The 15,687-nt window shown below is 42.7% G+C and overlaps 1 protein-coding gene across 1 annotated transcript in view; it reads right to left on the minus strand.

Annotated features, from left to right (window-relative positions):
• LOC105148507 (RNA-binding protein MEX3B) overlaps positions 1-15,687 on the minus strand; it is a 69,394-nt gene that overhangs the window by 16,409 nt on the left and 37,298 nt on the right. Inside the window, exon 2 of the mRNA XM_011060295.2 lies at positions 1-14,046. This exon is cut by the window's left edge and continues 16,409 nt beyond it. Within this exon, the coding sequence (XP_011058597.2) occupies positions 13,064-14,046 (983 nt within the window). The 3' untranslated portion in view covers positions 1-13,063. The remainder of the gene's footprint in view (positions 14,047-15,687) is intronic.

Here is a 15,687-nt window from a genome sequence, read left to right on the forward strand (position 1 = left end):
AAACCGAATTCGAGAGAGGAAACTCTCCGCGAGAGTAGAGTAATATAATCTCGATATCCGAAGAATTGGAGAGCGTCGGGCCGTGAAACGGTAACCTCGGCCACCATCACGAGGACGGCATCGACCGCAACCCCAACGCTGCAATGCGACGTTGCCATCCCAACGGGCAACAGCCCTTGTGCGGCCGAGACGCCCAAGGGGCCGACGAGACAGATTTTCGTGGCACGTTCCTGCGTATCGTACCGCCGACCGGTTGTCGTTCGACACGCGACCGTCAGTAAAGCCGTAATCACACTATGAGTTTACGTGGTTGCGGTTCTATTTTAGCCAATCACGGTGCAGCAAATTCGTACTCGCTGCACCGCGATTGGATTTAGCGAAACTAAAATCGTCAACCGTAACCGGCAACCTGTAATATGATTATGGCTTAATTGGCTTAATGGAATCAAGAAACGGGGATAGAACTATAAATATTTCCTTCCTCAAATCTCATATTCACGACAGCTCCGTCAAAATTATGCACGCGCGAGTAACCGACGGCGGTACACACACATTTCAAAATCGCATAAAGACGCTCAATTAAGTACAAGACATAAAATTTAAAAAAAAATGAAAATAAAAGAATCTTATACGGAAACGTATGTACGAATAATAGGTACCGAAAAGTGATAAGTCTGGAGCAGACATAATGCCCGTATCGCACTAGCGATTGGAGATTGCATTTGCGTCTTTTGATCAATCAGAAAGCTGCGGCCAGCAGTTCCTTTCCAATTGGTCAAAAGAACGCAAATGCGAACGCAATCTCCGATTGTTAGGGTGATATGGGGTATAAGGAGGTAAAAAAAAAGATGGGGTAACAAATATAACAGAGGTACGGATAACGCGAGACGCAGAAAAATAATGAGAAATTAGATATTAATGTATAAAAATCACGTAACATTTTATTAAATTTATTTCCAGTAGGTATATATGCAAGTGTACGCGTCGTGTTCCTAGACTCGTAATATTCCTCCTTTTTAATAAAATATTTTTGGTACGGGTTTGCATAGGAATCCTTAAATATATGTATATTAAACGGCAATCTCTTTTTTTTTATCCATTTTACTCGTCGTTCGAGTCGTCACGAATCCGCCATTCGCACGTTGAATGTCGGTACGAAGTAGAATGCAGTCTACACATTGCGGTTCGTCGTCACAATGAACAACGTGTAATTCGTATCGTATAAAAATAAACGTATTTTGATGATAGAGCGATGGTCGATGGGTATATCGATAATGCGCGTGAAACGACATCCGGCGCCACTGACACGTGAGACGGCGAATATTATTGAGAAACAATGCTAGTCGCAATATCATATTGGTATGTGTAAACATAAAGATAATTCGAAGAAAAAAGTAAATGTATCAGATAAAATATGCATTACGATATAGTAATCGGATACTGCTTCATTTAAACATTTTTTTTTTTTTCGTGAACGATGATCGCATAATTGTGTATACAAGCCGTCCCAGAGCTACTGTTCAATTACTGTCGATCGCAAAATATTAGAGAGAAATTATGGTTATTATTTAGAGAGTTAAAAAATAGTGAGAAATAACGCTACCGTTAGTAGTCTTTTTTTTTTCTCATTAACGAGGAATCGATATATCGGTTTAAAATTGCTTTACAGAGTAGCTATGGAACATCCTGTATAATGTGTTTATCTAGCAATAATAATAAAAATAATATATCGTAAAAGACAATAAGAAACATAATAATAATATGATGAAATATACATATATCTATAATGTTGATTAATATAGGACAGTCGGTTGTGTGCGGTGTGTTTGATTGTTTTCAGTGTTAAATCATCATTCAATTCTCTTAATGAAGAACCCGTAATTAAGCGATGCTCGAAAACCAACGACTGATTAACCAAACACAAAGCTCCAAACAACCAGACAAGAACACAGGAAAGAGAAAACATAAGTACACATTATATAAAAATCATATTATATATTAAAATATTCATAATATAATAATAATAATAATAATAATAATAATAATAATAGTTGTAATATATTATCGCGCGTCCACAAAATTACATAAAAAAATATAGAAAATAATAACCTTGCTGCTTCTATAATTTATCTCGTTCATCTTTTCTCTCTCGCTCGCTCGCTTTCTCTCTCGCTCTCTCGTCGCTTTCATTCTGTCTCTCTTTCTCTCTCGTATTGATTTGAGTACAGTACTCTAAAAAATAATTCTCGCGTGTCTCTGTCACTCTTTCGCCCTCGCACGCGCGCGCGCGCGCGCGCGCGCGCGCACGCGTGCTCGTGGCTTTTAGGATTCTAATGTATCCGGAATAATAGTAGTCGTTAATTATAATTAGTATACATATATGTCGTGTGTATTTTGCCGCGATTATGTACGAGGATGTGTATGTTTCGTTTACGGCGGAGCGGGATAGAAGCGTAGGTTCAGGATCGTTTACTTAATATCATCGTTCCACGTACAGGGTACACCTCTCGCGCAGAAGAAAAAAAAAAATGTCGCTAAGAATTTCGCGCGTCTCTGTATTGTCCATCAAGTTAGACAGCTCTCAATTGGAGATTAAGGGCACCGGCTAACGAAAATGGTCGCCCTTTCCTTCGTGTGTACACTGTACGCGATCGTGGGGGGAGAGGGTGGGGGTGGAGTAAAACGTCGGGGAGACGCGTCAGAGGCGAAATACGGGGATACCGATCGTTCTTGCCGTCACAGTACATTTGACGCTGCCGCAGATTATTGCTGCTTTAGTTAACATTATTACAAGGAGAGATTGATTATAGCTATCGTCAGGGAGCGAGCAACAGCGTCGCGCTCGACACTGTGACGGCGCGACGAAAAATCTAGGCTCCCGTGAGTCCCGTGTGAGATGGTGACGTTTTTATTCTATCTATCTATCTATCTATCTATCTATCTATCTCTCTCTCTCTCTCTCTCTCTCTCTCTCTTCCTCTCTTTTTCTCAACGACTCCAAACAATAATGAAGGGAAGAGAAGCGAAACGTCTTAGTTTCGCGATTTACGACTAATGCCCAAACAATTTGCGATAGTGCGTTTTTCTTCCTTTTGCATTATCTGGCCGCGATAAATCGAATGACGAGTCGATCCACCATCGATGGCCTTCCATCGATGGGAAGTAGTTTGAGAAAAAAAGAGGGATGGGGGGAGGAATGATACGAGGAAAGAATTAATACGCAGAAGGAAAGAGGAATATAGGCAGAAAGAGAGAGAGAGAGAGAGAGAGGGAGAGAGATAGAAGGGGAACGATGAAAGCATGGATAAAAAGCGAAACGGGAATACTAGCACAATAATAGTTACACATACTTAAATGATAGAGATACACAATTAAACTGAAATTAAAACATCGAACATAAAATATCTCCGCGTTACATATATTAAGAATCTCTCTGATAAAAAGATCTTCATTCTCTCTCCCTCCCGTCGAACCCCCGCATCATCGCATTGCAGGGGCCACGAAAAAAACACTGAGCACAACATTCAATATATATGATATATGATATAATAATATAATAATCGTAATCATAATAATGCGATAACTACAATAATGCGTTTATATATTTCATGCACAATATATAATTAAAGATAATTAAAAGAGTAGTAAGAATTTTTCTAATGTCATTTCTTTTTAAGTCAAAATTATATTTCTCATCTCAATTGTTCTTCCTTTTCCTCTCTATTTTTGCTCCTTCTAATGTTTGCCCTCTTTAAATGTTTCTCAGTCGAATGTATTTCAACACTTAATTAGCTGTTTTTTTTCTCATCTCACTATAATCAAATCTAATATCTCACTATAATAAGATCGACAATCTGATTTGTTTTGCACGACTACTCAGTGCAGCATAATTTCTTCCTCACGCTTTACGTCTATTTGTTCGGAGGAACAAGGCTCAGACATCTTCAATCTTTAGTTGTATACGACAATAAGAATATATCAATTACAATAATATTAATAATAGCAATATACGTATTCATATATATCTTTTTTTTTTTTTTGAAATACTGATTCCTATAGTCTCAGGGGCGGTTGCCTCCCTCGGATCGCGCGTCACAAAGTTCGCATCCTTTGCATCACACAGCCTATTGCCTTTAAAAAATTTCTCACTCCCGCGAAACCTGAGAAAAGAATGCAACCCCCTGATCTTTTTCCTCGCGAGAATATAATTAACTTATATATTTCTTTATATAGATGTAAAACAACAAAAAAAAAACTACGAAGACTGGCGTAAAATCGACGAGAAAAAGCGCGAAACGAGTAAAACATACGAAGCGCGAGAAAAGGAATGAAGAGACGTCGCATATCAGCGCGAACGCAAAAAAAAAAAAGAAAAAAAAATAGAAAGAAAAGAGAATTTACGCCAATTTAACACGACACCGCGTACACGAAATCACATGAAGAAGCAAGCGATTCGAGAAAGAGAGAGCGTCAAAAACTGAAGGGACAGTTCCATTTTATTTCTGAGATCGAGTTTGTGGGCTGAGAGCTGAAAACGCAGCCGCGCACCGACGATAAATTTGATCCTCCTCGATCGGATCGTCGTTACTACTGTCAGTCCGGATGACGGCGACGATGCCGATGAGAATGATCGCGAATCGACGGGGCTCGTATATATATATATATATCGCCCGAGAAACACACGCGTTTCGTATATGCGCGAACAATTAATAAAAAGTTTGCAGTCTAGGAGAAACGGCGCTCTTGACGCGGACGTGGCCCCGTCTTGGGCCCAGCTACGTTCTTTTAAGATAATTAAGTAGATACGTGATAAGTAATTAAAAAGGAAACGCGGTCATGTACGTTCACGAGCGTTGCCTATCTTAAATCTCCGGCGACTCACACGGTCCGCGATTATTTTGGAGCGCGACGCGCTGCGAGTATACGAGTAGCGGCCTAAATAAGTCGCGACGACGCTCCCAATAATGCGGGAGGTTAACGATAATATAATCATACAGGGATCATTAAAAGCTGTGCTCTCGCGCGCGAACGCGCGATTTTTTTTTTTCCTTTATTTAAACGGTAATCGCGACATAGAAATATGTTTATACGTATGCTGTGTGTTTTTATGTGTGTTATGTGTGTTGTCTATATCATATTTTTATAATATACATATATATAATATATTAGGGATATTGAAACGTTCTCACTCATGTCCAATCACTATCCATCGTCGCCGGCCGATAGCTCGCGCAAGCCACGAAAAACGGTAAAAATAAAAGAAGAGAGAGGAAGAGAGAAACGATCGAAAGGAGCAAAATGGGCGCGAAGCTGAGAGAAACGATTGATTTCTTCCTTCGCAACGAGAAAAAATGCCGGGAAGCGCTCGGAACAAGAAACGAGCGAGATGAGGGCGCGAAGAAAGCGCGGAAAATTAACGAATAAAACAATTTCTCGCCGAAAGCGGTCGTTCCCGTGAACCCGCGAAAAACTCGTTACTGCGTGACGTGTGCTATGCACAAACAAAAACTACATGAAATATATACTATATATAGACGAATAATAATAATAATAATTATATTAATAATTCATAATATATCCATGTGATAAAAAAGCAATAAAACGTATTAATAATAATAATAATGTTAATATAATCAGCATTAATATAATAATATTAATCATCAGCTATATATACCTATTCAATAGAATATAATCATATAGTAAATAGAGTTAAATCAAGCAACAACGATCATTATTCCTTTCTTTCTTTTCTATATATATAATATATATCTATTTATATCCATCGATATATATTCCTATAGTTAAATTATCTCTTTTTTGTAAATTCACTCTTATTACTCTGCCATCTCTCTACTAAAGTTATATAATCTTTCTTACGTTTAATTATTATACTTGGAGATATGTATCGTCGTGTTTAAAAATGTGTGTATGTCTGCGCTTTCTCTCTCTCTCTCAGATTTACATCCTTAACAATACGCTTTGCTTTATTACGTTACTCGAGTTTTTTTAACGTCGCGAGGGTGAATAGGGGTTGCTGCTGGATCGAAGCTGAGAGGGGTCGACAGACGATTTCTCGCGCGGTACTAACTCGTGTATTCGTTTCGATAAGCACTTTTTTTCCCTTTTCTCCATCGCCGATAAACTGACCTTTTTCATTTCCACTGTCGTCAAATCGTGCTCGATTCGCTCATTATCGATTTCTCCCTACTTATTATCCGTTGTTCGATATACTTTGTTCGCGTTCATGTCGCAAAATATTTTTCCGCATCTCTCCTCTCGCGAAGATCATAGGCGCAAGATTATCTTGTGTCCTTACAACGTATACTTCGTGTATGTGTGTGTATGTATGTGTGTGTGTGTCTGTGTGTGTGTGTGCGTCATGTGTGTAAGTGTACACGCAAGTGTGTGCATATAATCGTGTATTTACGGCCCAAGTACGAGCTCTTACTACTTTTTCGCTTTCGCGTTTATTACTTTTTTTTTCCTTTATTTCTCGATTAAGAAAATGGCAGTTATCGGTCACAGCCAATGGCTATATTATATAATCATTAAAGTTTAATATTTTACAATTATTAAAATCTTATGTCACGCGACATCTTATCAGTTAAGTTACTTGTTTATAGAACGTCCCCTCTAAAACTAGACGCGCCCACGTCTCTTTTTTTTTTATTCACCATATTTATCGGTATGTTCGCGAGTGCGTGTTTCGACAGCATCATACGCGAATGTCCCCGCAACGAGCGAGCACGAATGAACGTACGTAAATACGTAAGAAGAGGAGTAAATGCATATTCGAAGAAGGGGAGAGCGATGTCAAGAAATTCTCTCCCTTTCCTTCTCGTTATCGACATTTCGATTGCCGCGAAATAATCATAGCGATTTTCCCCGACTCGCGCTTCATTACCATTGACGATTAGCTAAACTACCGCTCGTTTATTATCACTTATCGGCGCGCGCGCGCGCGCGGTCCAGCTTTTGATTTACGTATGGCACTATGTTAAAATTACACGAATTACGTTCTGTCCCACGTTTCCCCTGTTGCGGTGTCGATAGCGAACGGCGATGAAGCGACAGTCATAGATTAACGATTTTCGCAGTGAATGAGCGTGAGCTTAAACGAGATCGCGCGGTTTTCCCGAGTCGATCGAAATTCGAGACGTTGGATCGCGGTGACGTTTAGTGTCGAGTATCAATTTAACCGAACCAGGAAAGAGATGCGTATACACATAGTGAGCACGTGTTACGCATGACGAAGCTGACGATCGTGAGGCCAACGACAACACACCGGCGACCCTGCGATGTCGGAACCTCGGCCAAAGTAAAGACTACCTAAATGTTCGTATTTCTGTGCGCCTGTACGTGGTTTTTTTTTTCTTCTTCTTTTCGGTTAATGTGTTAATTACAACAAGGATTGTCCCGAAGTCTAGCGGAGGTTCTCGACGAGCTTTCATCCTGCGAGATATCCCATGCGAAATTTCACCCCATTCGCCCTCCCTCCCCCTCCGTGAATTGCGAATGTTTTAATCCAAACATTTTTTCCCGCCGTTATAATGAATACTCTCGAGAGTTGCCGAAACACGGTTCGAACGCAAAGAGAATCGACCGTAAGGAAGACTGAGGTTAACAGATACGAATTCCCTCGAAAAATTTCAGCTCTCAACGCGTGATAAAAATGAAAAACTCCGAGACGCAAACAAATCACACGCACTTGATTCTTATAACGTATATACGATGTTTTAACCGTTTCACATTTTCTCATATTCATTTCTAAAAGCACCATTTAATAACGAATGATTAGAGATACTAAAGCGATCTACGTTTCCCTTATCGGAGGATGTACGTCGGAACTTCGAACGTCTCGTATCACGTCTCAATATTTCAAAACTCTCAAACTCCGCTGTCGGTCAGCTATTCGATCGTAAAAAAAAAAAAAGAAGGAAAATGCCGAAATTTGATCCATCTTCCGCATCCCCTCTCCAGCTCCCTGCCCACACACGCGACGTTCTTCCGTTTGAATTTGGCGTCACGTTTCGAGTTCTGGCAACCACCCTGCTGCACCCTATATCCTTCATCCCCCTCACTCTCTCTCTCATTCGTTTAATCTACTATCATTTCCTTTGTTAGATTCTCTATTTTTTTAAATCCAAGCTTTTTTCCGTTTCCGAAAGTTCTCATGCCCCCCCCCCTCTCTCTCTCTCTCTCTCCGCGTGTGTTTCTCTCTTCGTGCGTCCATAGAGAACGTACTTTTCGCCGTGGAATAATAAATAATCGGCGACTCGTTTTATCTCTCTCTCTCTCTTTCTCTCTCTCCCTCTTTTCTCGCGATCGCTATAATTTAAATATATAATATATTATTGTAATATCTTTCTCTCTCCATACACCCATGTGATCCAATCGAAATGTATAAACGTACGCATATATACGTGGAATTTATGAGAATTGATTTCCTCCCCGTTCTGTCTCTCGCTTTCTAGAGAGTGATTTCTCGCTTAAAAACTCTCGTTTGTCCGTCACTCCCCTCCTCCCTTTTTTTTACTACTCTCTCCCTTTCCCATCTCTCGCGCCCGCGAGATTCAGAACGGATTCTCAGACTTATCATAGCAAAGTTAATGAGAGATTATCTGACACGATCTACATATACGATCTCAATACGCACACGTGCATGCCAGCCGCCTGCCATTTTTTCGCGCTCGCGGCTGCGCGACGTCTTTCGGAACGTAGATGCTAAAGAGAATACCTATAAATATATTTTATATTATGTGTATATATATATATAATATAATAATAATATAATTTATATATATGTATATATATATGTGTGTGTATGTGTATTCCACATCACCATACCACCTTTTTTTTTTACCGCATCTTTTTTTTTTCTTTATACTTAACATAGAAAAAATATAGAATTTATTTTACCTCGAACTTAAATATAAAATAAACTTCTTTTTTTCTCTTTGCTTCTCGATTATTATAATATATAAATATACGTTTCTGTTATGCATCAACGTGTTATTGGTGCACGTGTATCTTTCATGTGTTACGCGTGGATGTGTACAAGTATTAGGGTGTTGTATGTTCCATTTCTCGTCAGTGTCCGTGAAGTGTTTGTTTGTGACGTTATACAAGTAACAAATAATAATATACACATATATATCGTTCGCGCGTGTCTTTCGCGCACCCCCCCGGAGCTGCGTGCGTACGCGAGAATTTATTTTTAGCGTGCGTTTAACGCGTGCGGAGCGAGTGCGTGAGTGGAGTGCGAGTCTTCGTTCGTGTATCACGCGTACGTGAGTGCGTGTATAAAGGAGAGTCCAGAACGAAGATCCGCGCGGTATAATACGGGAAATGTAAAAGGAACTGGAGTGGAAATACACGAAACGAAGCGGTCACACGACGAACGGAGACATCTCGGCGCGACGAAAATTAAAGAATAAAAAAAAAATAAACAAGAAGGTCGAGTCTTTTTGTGTTCAGAAAAATCGAAAAAATATTCTCTTCCATCTCCCAACGTCCATCACGAGATGGGCGATTTAGATATATATAATATATATATTTATATATAATATATGTAATATGTATTATATATCTCGACTTATTCGGAGCTGCGACTTGAGCATATATTCGTTTAAAAAATGGCAACGATTGACAAGAACTTTTGATAAAAAAATAGAAATGCAGACAACGACGAAGGAGACTTGGGAATGCGGGGGGGAGGGGAGAGAGGGGGGAGGGGGAAAAGGAAGAAAGGGGAGAAATCGAGGGGATTATGACAGAGGAGTTGGAAAGAAAAAGTGGAACATGGAAATAAACTCGATGTCGAAGCGAGGGAAAACGGAAATGCGCGGAATAGTACCTCTCGCAATTAACGTTTTAAGCTATCGCGTTTGTTGTTCAAGTAAAAATTCGGAGTATCGTCTCTCCTGTCACGCGCGTTAAGGGCCTCCATTGTGAAAACCCCCGTTTGATTAGCTTCTTCCCCTCTTTCGTCTTTCTTCGAAACGAGATTATATATGCAGAAACAGGTCGTAGGGACGTGTACCGAGCTCCCTCTCGTGGATACGAAGGACGAACGTTGCGGTTTTGCACCCTCGCGTTTAATGGGGGGGGCCTTTAAGAATCGCCCTAGCGAAAGTGCACGATGTTCGTCTACGAGAACGGGAGAGATAGGACGATATCGTAGTATATATACCGTCTGCCTCTTGAAAGTAACGAGAGATGTTCGGCATTTCTTCCAGCGATCTCAGAGAGGAAGCGGTACAGCGACATTCGTATATGTATATAGAATAATATGGACGTATATGACGGATGCACGATCCAATATACATCCATGCGGTATACATACATATATATAGATATATATATATATATATATATTTATATTGATGCAAGGTAATATAGCGATAATATATGATTATGTCTTTCCAAACGAAAAAAAAAAAAAAAAACGCTACTACGTATGCATCATCGATCCCTAACGTGAAACGAGTGTCGTTCTTAGCATCGGATTTAAGCGATCCGCTCGATTATCACGAGTTGAAAAATACAACTCGCAAGAGTTGTCGGCGCCATCGACCGACCCCGTTTTTTGCGCTCGTTCTTCCTGCCCGAGAGCGGACGCGCGGCCCCTCGACTTACGCGTTGCGTTCTATTCTCTCCCTCTTTATTTTTTTTTTATCCGCATAATTTTCTGCAATTTTCCATTTTCTCTACGCATCATGTAACATATTCCTAGATAATATGTTAATAATTTCTCTCTTTCTCTATGGCGTTACGGCCCAAAAGACCACCCGTCGTCCCGTCGGCGAAATGCGCGAAAAATACAAAATCTAGATCTCGTCGACAAAATATCATTCGCCGCCTATATTTTCTCTCTTTCATTCACACACACATATACATCCCCTTTTTCTCTCTCGCTTTCGTACCCACGGTCACATATACATGTACATATATATATATTTATATATGCACGATATATAAATATACATATACGTATACATATATATGTTGTTTATATTTATAATATATTAGAGCTATTATATTTTTTTGCTATTTCGCTTATATAAAGATATCATTTTAAGATAATACTCTAATGGCGAGGGAAGCCGGGTGGAACGAACGCGCCGTTCGCTATATATTCACTACGTGATTTCGTGGCGAATCGAGGGGCCCGTGACCCTCTCTTCTTTTTCCCTCTCTTTTTCACGTGTAGGATGTCTGTGCGAGATCATCTATCAGTGTGTCCAGTGTGTATGTGTGTGTATGTGTGTGTGTGTGTGTGTGTGTATAGGTATGCGTGTTTGTGCGCGTGTATTTACGTGTCTGCGACTCGTGTACGTGTAGATAATTCTCGGTAATCTTCACTGTCGCACTAGCGACCGCAGCTCGCAGGTTCGTCGAGTTCGTAATTGTACACTCGGCAACGGAAAACCCCTTTCTGGATCGATGAACTTAACACTTTCTACGCGCGTTCCAAGCGAACGCTGAGATCAAAACTATATTGTACGCTTTTTTTTTTGTAAAGAAAAATAGGAAAAATATATAAGTGCAGCTTGCGAGAAGTCGCAAGAGTTGTCTTGACGCGCGATCTTTGCAAAATTATTGAGAAAAAAATCTTTCTTTTGTCTAGCCCTTTTGGCACAAAATCAAGCATCGCAGGTTAGACAAATAAATCGTTGGTTACGTATCTTCGCCTTGTTTCATCACCGATTAAAAAGATTTATACAGTCGAAGATACGAATATAAGCATGCTTTGACCGAATATGATATACGAAGCTTAAAAGCAGTCAAAAAATGGAAAGTTATCTCTTTGGACATGATTTGAACGTGATTTATCATTCAGTCAGTTATAAAAAAATATATATGAAAAGGAAAAATTGACAAAGCTCTAAGTCCATCATGCTATAAAACAAAGCCGCCTCCGTTCCCAGCAAACGTTCGACCCAAAAAAGATCTCAGGAACGAGCATGAGTTTTAAAAAACAGCGAAACCCCGGCGGTGTTGAGTATAGTCAAAAAGTTCGGCGATGAAGGCTAAACTGGTCCGTGACTTGATCGATTCATTTCGGACTGTGTATAAGCCTCCGGTAGAAAGAAAAGAGAGTAGCGTCTCGGTAATCATCAGTCTCGCTACTAGTAATATCAGTCGCATAATATTGCAACGTCGAGCTTTTGCGGGCAATAGAGAGGCTTTTTTTCTCGCATGTTAGTCCGGACGGTACGGTGGAAGTTATTCGTTTGATGCCCTCGTACCGTCTCTCTCATACCTCGAAACTTATTAGAATATATACTCGACGAGCCGCGAGCCCAATCTATGCAAGCGTCAAGGGACGGGGGGGGGGAGGGAAGGAAGGGGGAGGGGGATACAGGCGGTTGGAATTATAAGGGAAGGAGGGTAAGGGGAAGCGATGACGATGACGATGGGTCAGTGTTTCCATCCTTATCTCTGTCTCTTTAAATATATATCTCGTAGAACTTAAAAGCTGGCTTCGTTGTATCCGGTCAGCGGGAACTCGACAAGACTCGACGATCGGCCCTAAACGGTCGATTCGTCGAGGCGAATCCCCGTCGCGTTAAAAAGAGATTATTGGCAGCCGTGGAACTGAGACTTTGTGCGCGTTCGGTCCCCTGATGACGACGACGACGGCGACGACGACGGCGGCAGCGGCGACGGCGGCAGCGGCGGCGGCGGCGGCGGCGGCGCGGCGTCACACCGGCATGGTAGGATGATGATGACGGTGACAATGATGATGATGATGATGATGATGATGATGACGACGATGATGGCGACAACGACGACAACGACGACAGCGATGACAGCGAAGAAAAAAGGCCAACTTTGAGGACTGCCGAGAGGATTATCGCGCAGGCATCGTCATTGTCGCGGGCGCTAACACGTTGTCTTCCAGCTTTCCAGTCGTCCATGGAAACAGCCGCTGGAACATTATTTATTAACCGGCCATGCCCGAGGAGTGGTAGAAGGTAAATTGCTGATGCAGCCGCTGCGGGTACACCGGGTGTCGCGACACGGGAGACTGACGGGCGGCGACTCGGCGGAGTCCCTCTTAGGAGAAAATACGAAGCACCTGCAGGACTGGTCTGGAGCATACCGGGCAGCTTGGATCCTGATTTTCGCAGACCCGATTACCGCAGTCCATGCAGAAGAGATTGTGTCCGCAGGGTACCAACGCCGCGGTGACTTCCTTCTCGCCGCAAACGACGCAGTCCCGTCGTGCGCCGCCCAAAAGCGAATCCGTGGGCGACGCCGGGCTCGCCGTCGCCGGCGGCGACGGCCTCGAGGGTAGCGCGACGCTCGGGAACGACCAGATTGACGATGTCGAGGTCGGCTGCGATTCGAATGACGGCGACTCGCCAATTCCTTCGTCCCTCTCTATCCCGTTCCAAATAGCGACGAGGTCGTTCATCCCTATTCCACCGGTGCTGCTGGACGAGCTGCTGCAGCTGGCACTGCTCGAAAACGCTCCATTAGAACTGCTGGAGCTGTTCGATCCCGGTTGGTCCATACTTTGAATACCGAGAACAGAGCCGAGACCGCCGCGGCAGAGTACGCCCAGCAGATCAGTATCATCGACAACGCCGGGTGCAGTGCCGGTTCGCAGGGTAATGTGAGCCTGTATTTCGCGTCTGGCCGCTTCCACGCTTTCCGGTAATCCCGTCACTTCGAACACAGGCTCCTTGTCGCGACTAGGCGTCACGATATAGGTATGCGTCTGATGCTGAATTCGTTTGATGGTCGCACCCTTAGGGCCTACGACCAGACCCACTACTCTGTAGGGCACTCGTACCTGAATCGTTATGTGACCGGGCACCGTCGCGGGTGGTCCGGGTGGCGCACCCAGAAGAGCTCCCAAGGAGCTTTTGCGCGACGCGCGAATCTGTGAGAAATGTTCCGCGGCGGAAAGAATCTCACGCTTCGCACGGGCCACGTCCTCCTTGCGACCGGTGACGACAAAGACGGGTTCTTCACCGCGCACTGGTGTCTTGATATAGGTATTCGTCTTTGCTCGGAGGGCCTTGATCTTGCAGCCTGCAATCAAATCAAGAAAAAAAAACCGTTCAGCACTGATACAACAGTATATGTTGATTCTGTTCAATGATTAAATATCTACAGCTATCTATTTTTCTATTTTTCTATTTTTAAGCATAATTGAATAAATGAATAATAATTGAAAAAATATCAATATTACGTACTGTAGCGTAATGAGAGAAAATGGATTACAATTATTATGCTACTGTGCGCCCTCGTGGCACGCGAGTTTTTTTTTTATTTCTCTTTTATTTTGTGTCGGAGCACGAAACTGCCCGCATGCGCGTAATAAGCCTTCAAACGCAGCAGCGCGTCCGTGATGCAATTGTTTGCGTATTATAGAGGGGCACAGCGTGAAGGAAAGAACCGAGAAGAGAGAAAAGGAGAGGACTCGATGCAGTAGGCAAGAAAGCGGCGCGGTGCGGCGCGGTGAGAGAGAGCAGGGTGCAGGAAACTGGAAGGAAGGAGGTCCCGACCCGGTCTGGTCCTCGGTCTCGCAGACTCTTTGGCCTTGAGCCAGCGCAATGCTAGCAATGCAGGTGAACCACTCCTCCCCCCCTCCCTTCCTTCGCTCCTGACTCCACTCTGTCGTTTCCTTCTCGCGCTCATCCTGGGAACCTTCCGTTTCTCTTTCTCCGTCTCTATCCTTCTCAATCTCGCTCTATCCTCCACTCTCCCCCTACTCGAGCCTCCCTTTCATTCAGTTCACTCTCTCCTTCGACGATGGAAGGAGAGAAGGCGACGTACATATGTTGCATCGCATACCACGCAGTTTTTTCTCTCTCTCTCTCTCACTATATACTACTGTCTCTTTCTCTCTCACCCTCTGTCTCCTTTATCGCAATTAAATTTTGCATTTTCAAACGCGTGCCATGTGTAAGAAAGCGAAAAACGGGCAGGATTCAGGGCAAAGGAGCGTGAGGACGAGAGTAAAGCCACGTATAAATTCTTCAGAATTACTTTCTGGGTAGACGAAGAGTGCACGAGGCCTAGCGATATCTTTGCGTATAAGCGTGACATGCGCGCAACAATGTCACGGACGGTATTTCCGTTTCTTCAGGGCCGACTGCGACGCGTAATTCCAATGTCGATACGGAACGGAACGTGGCGGTGGACGATTGGCGACACGCGTACAGCAAAGAAATTGACTGACTCGTCAGAGGGTACGAGAGAGGCCGTGAAAGATTGTCCCGAAGGCGTGAATGCTGTTAGAGCCACAATTCCACTTAGCTGCATATTACAGTCGAGCCGCTACAAGAATTCGATAAAACTCGTGTATGTATTATTCGTGCATACATTGAATGTCTATCAAATCTATCATATATGTTTATTTATTAGAATTGGAAATGACAATTTTTTGTTTATTTTTCACGTCAACGTTAACTATTTCAGCGTTCATTCGAAAGCATTTCAGTTTCAAAATGAAATTTTTGTACTTCTAGATAGGCGGGTAGAAAATCCTCGAGGATTTTGCTCGCGTGCAACTTTAACCGCGTGTTCGCCAGCCGAGTTTCCGCTTCTCGAAGGTTCTCTCTGCCTTATTCCGGAAATTCGCCTAGGGCGAACCGGAGTGGCTTTGGTTCGGCTAAATAACTCCGCGTCGAGGTAGAGGCAGGTGGACGCGGTAGATCGGAGAATACC

This window comes from Acromyrmex echinatior, chromosome 11 (assembly GCF_024713525.1).
Source record: "Acromyrmex echinatior isolate Ae372 chromosome 11, ASM2471352v2, whole genome shotgun sequence".
Classification (NCBI taxonomy): domain Eukaryota; kingdom Metazoa; phylum Arthropoda; class Insecta; order Hymenoptera; family Formicidae; genus Acromyrmex; species Acromyrmex echinatior.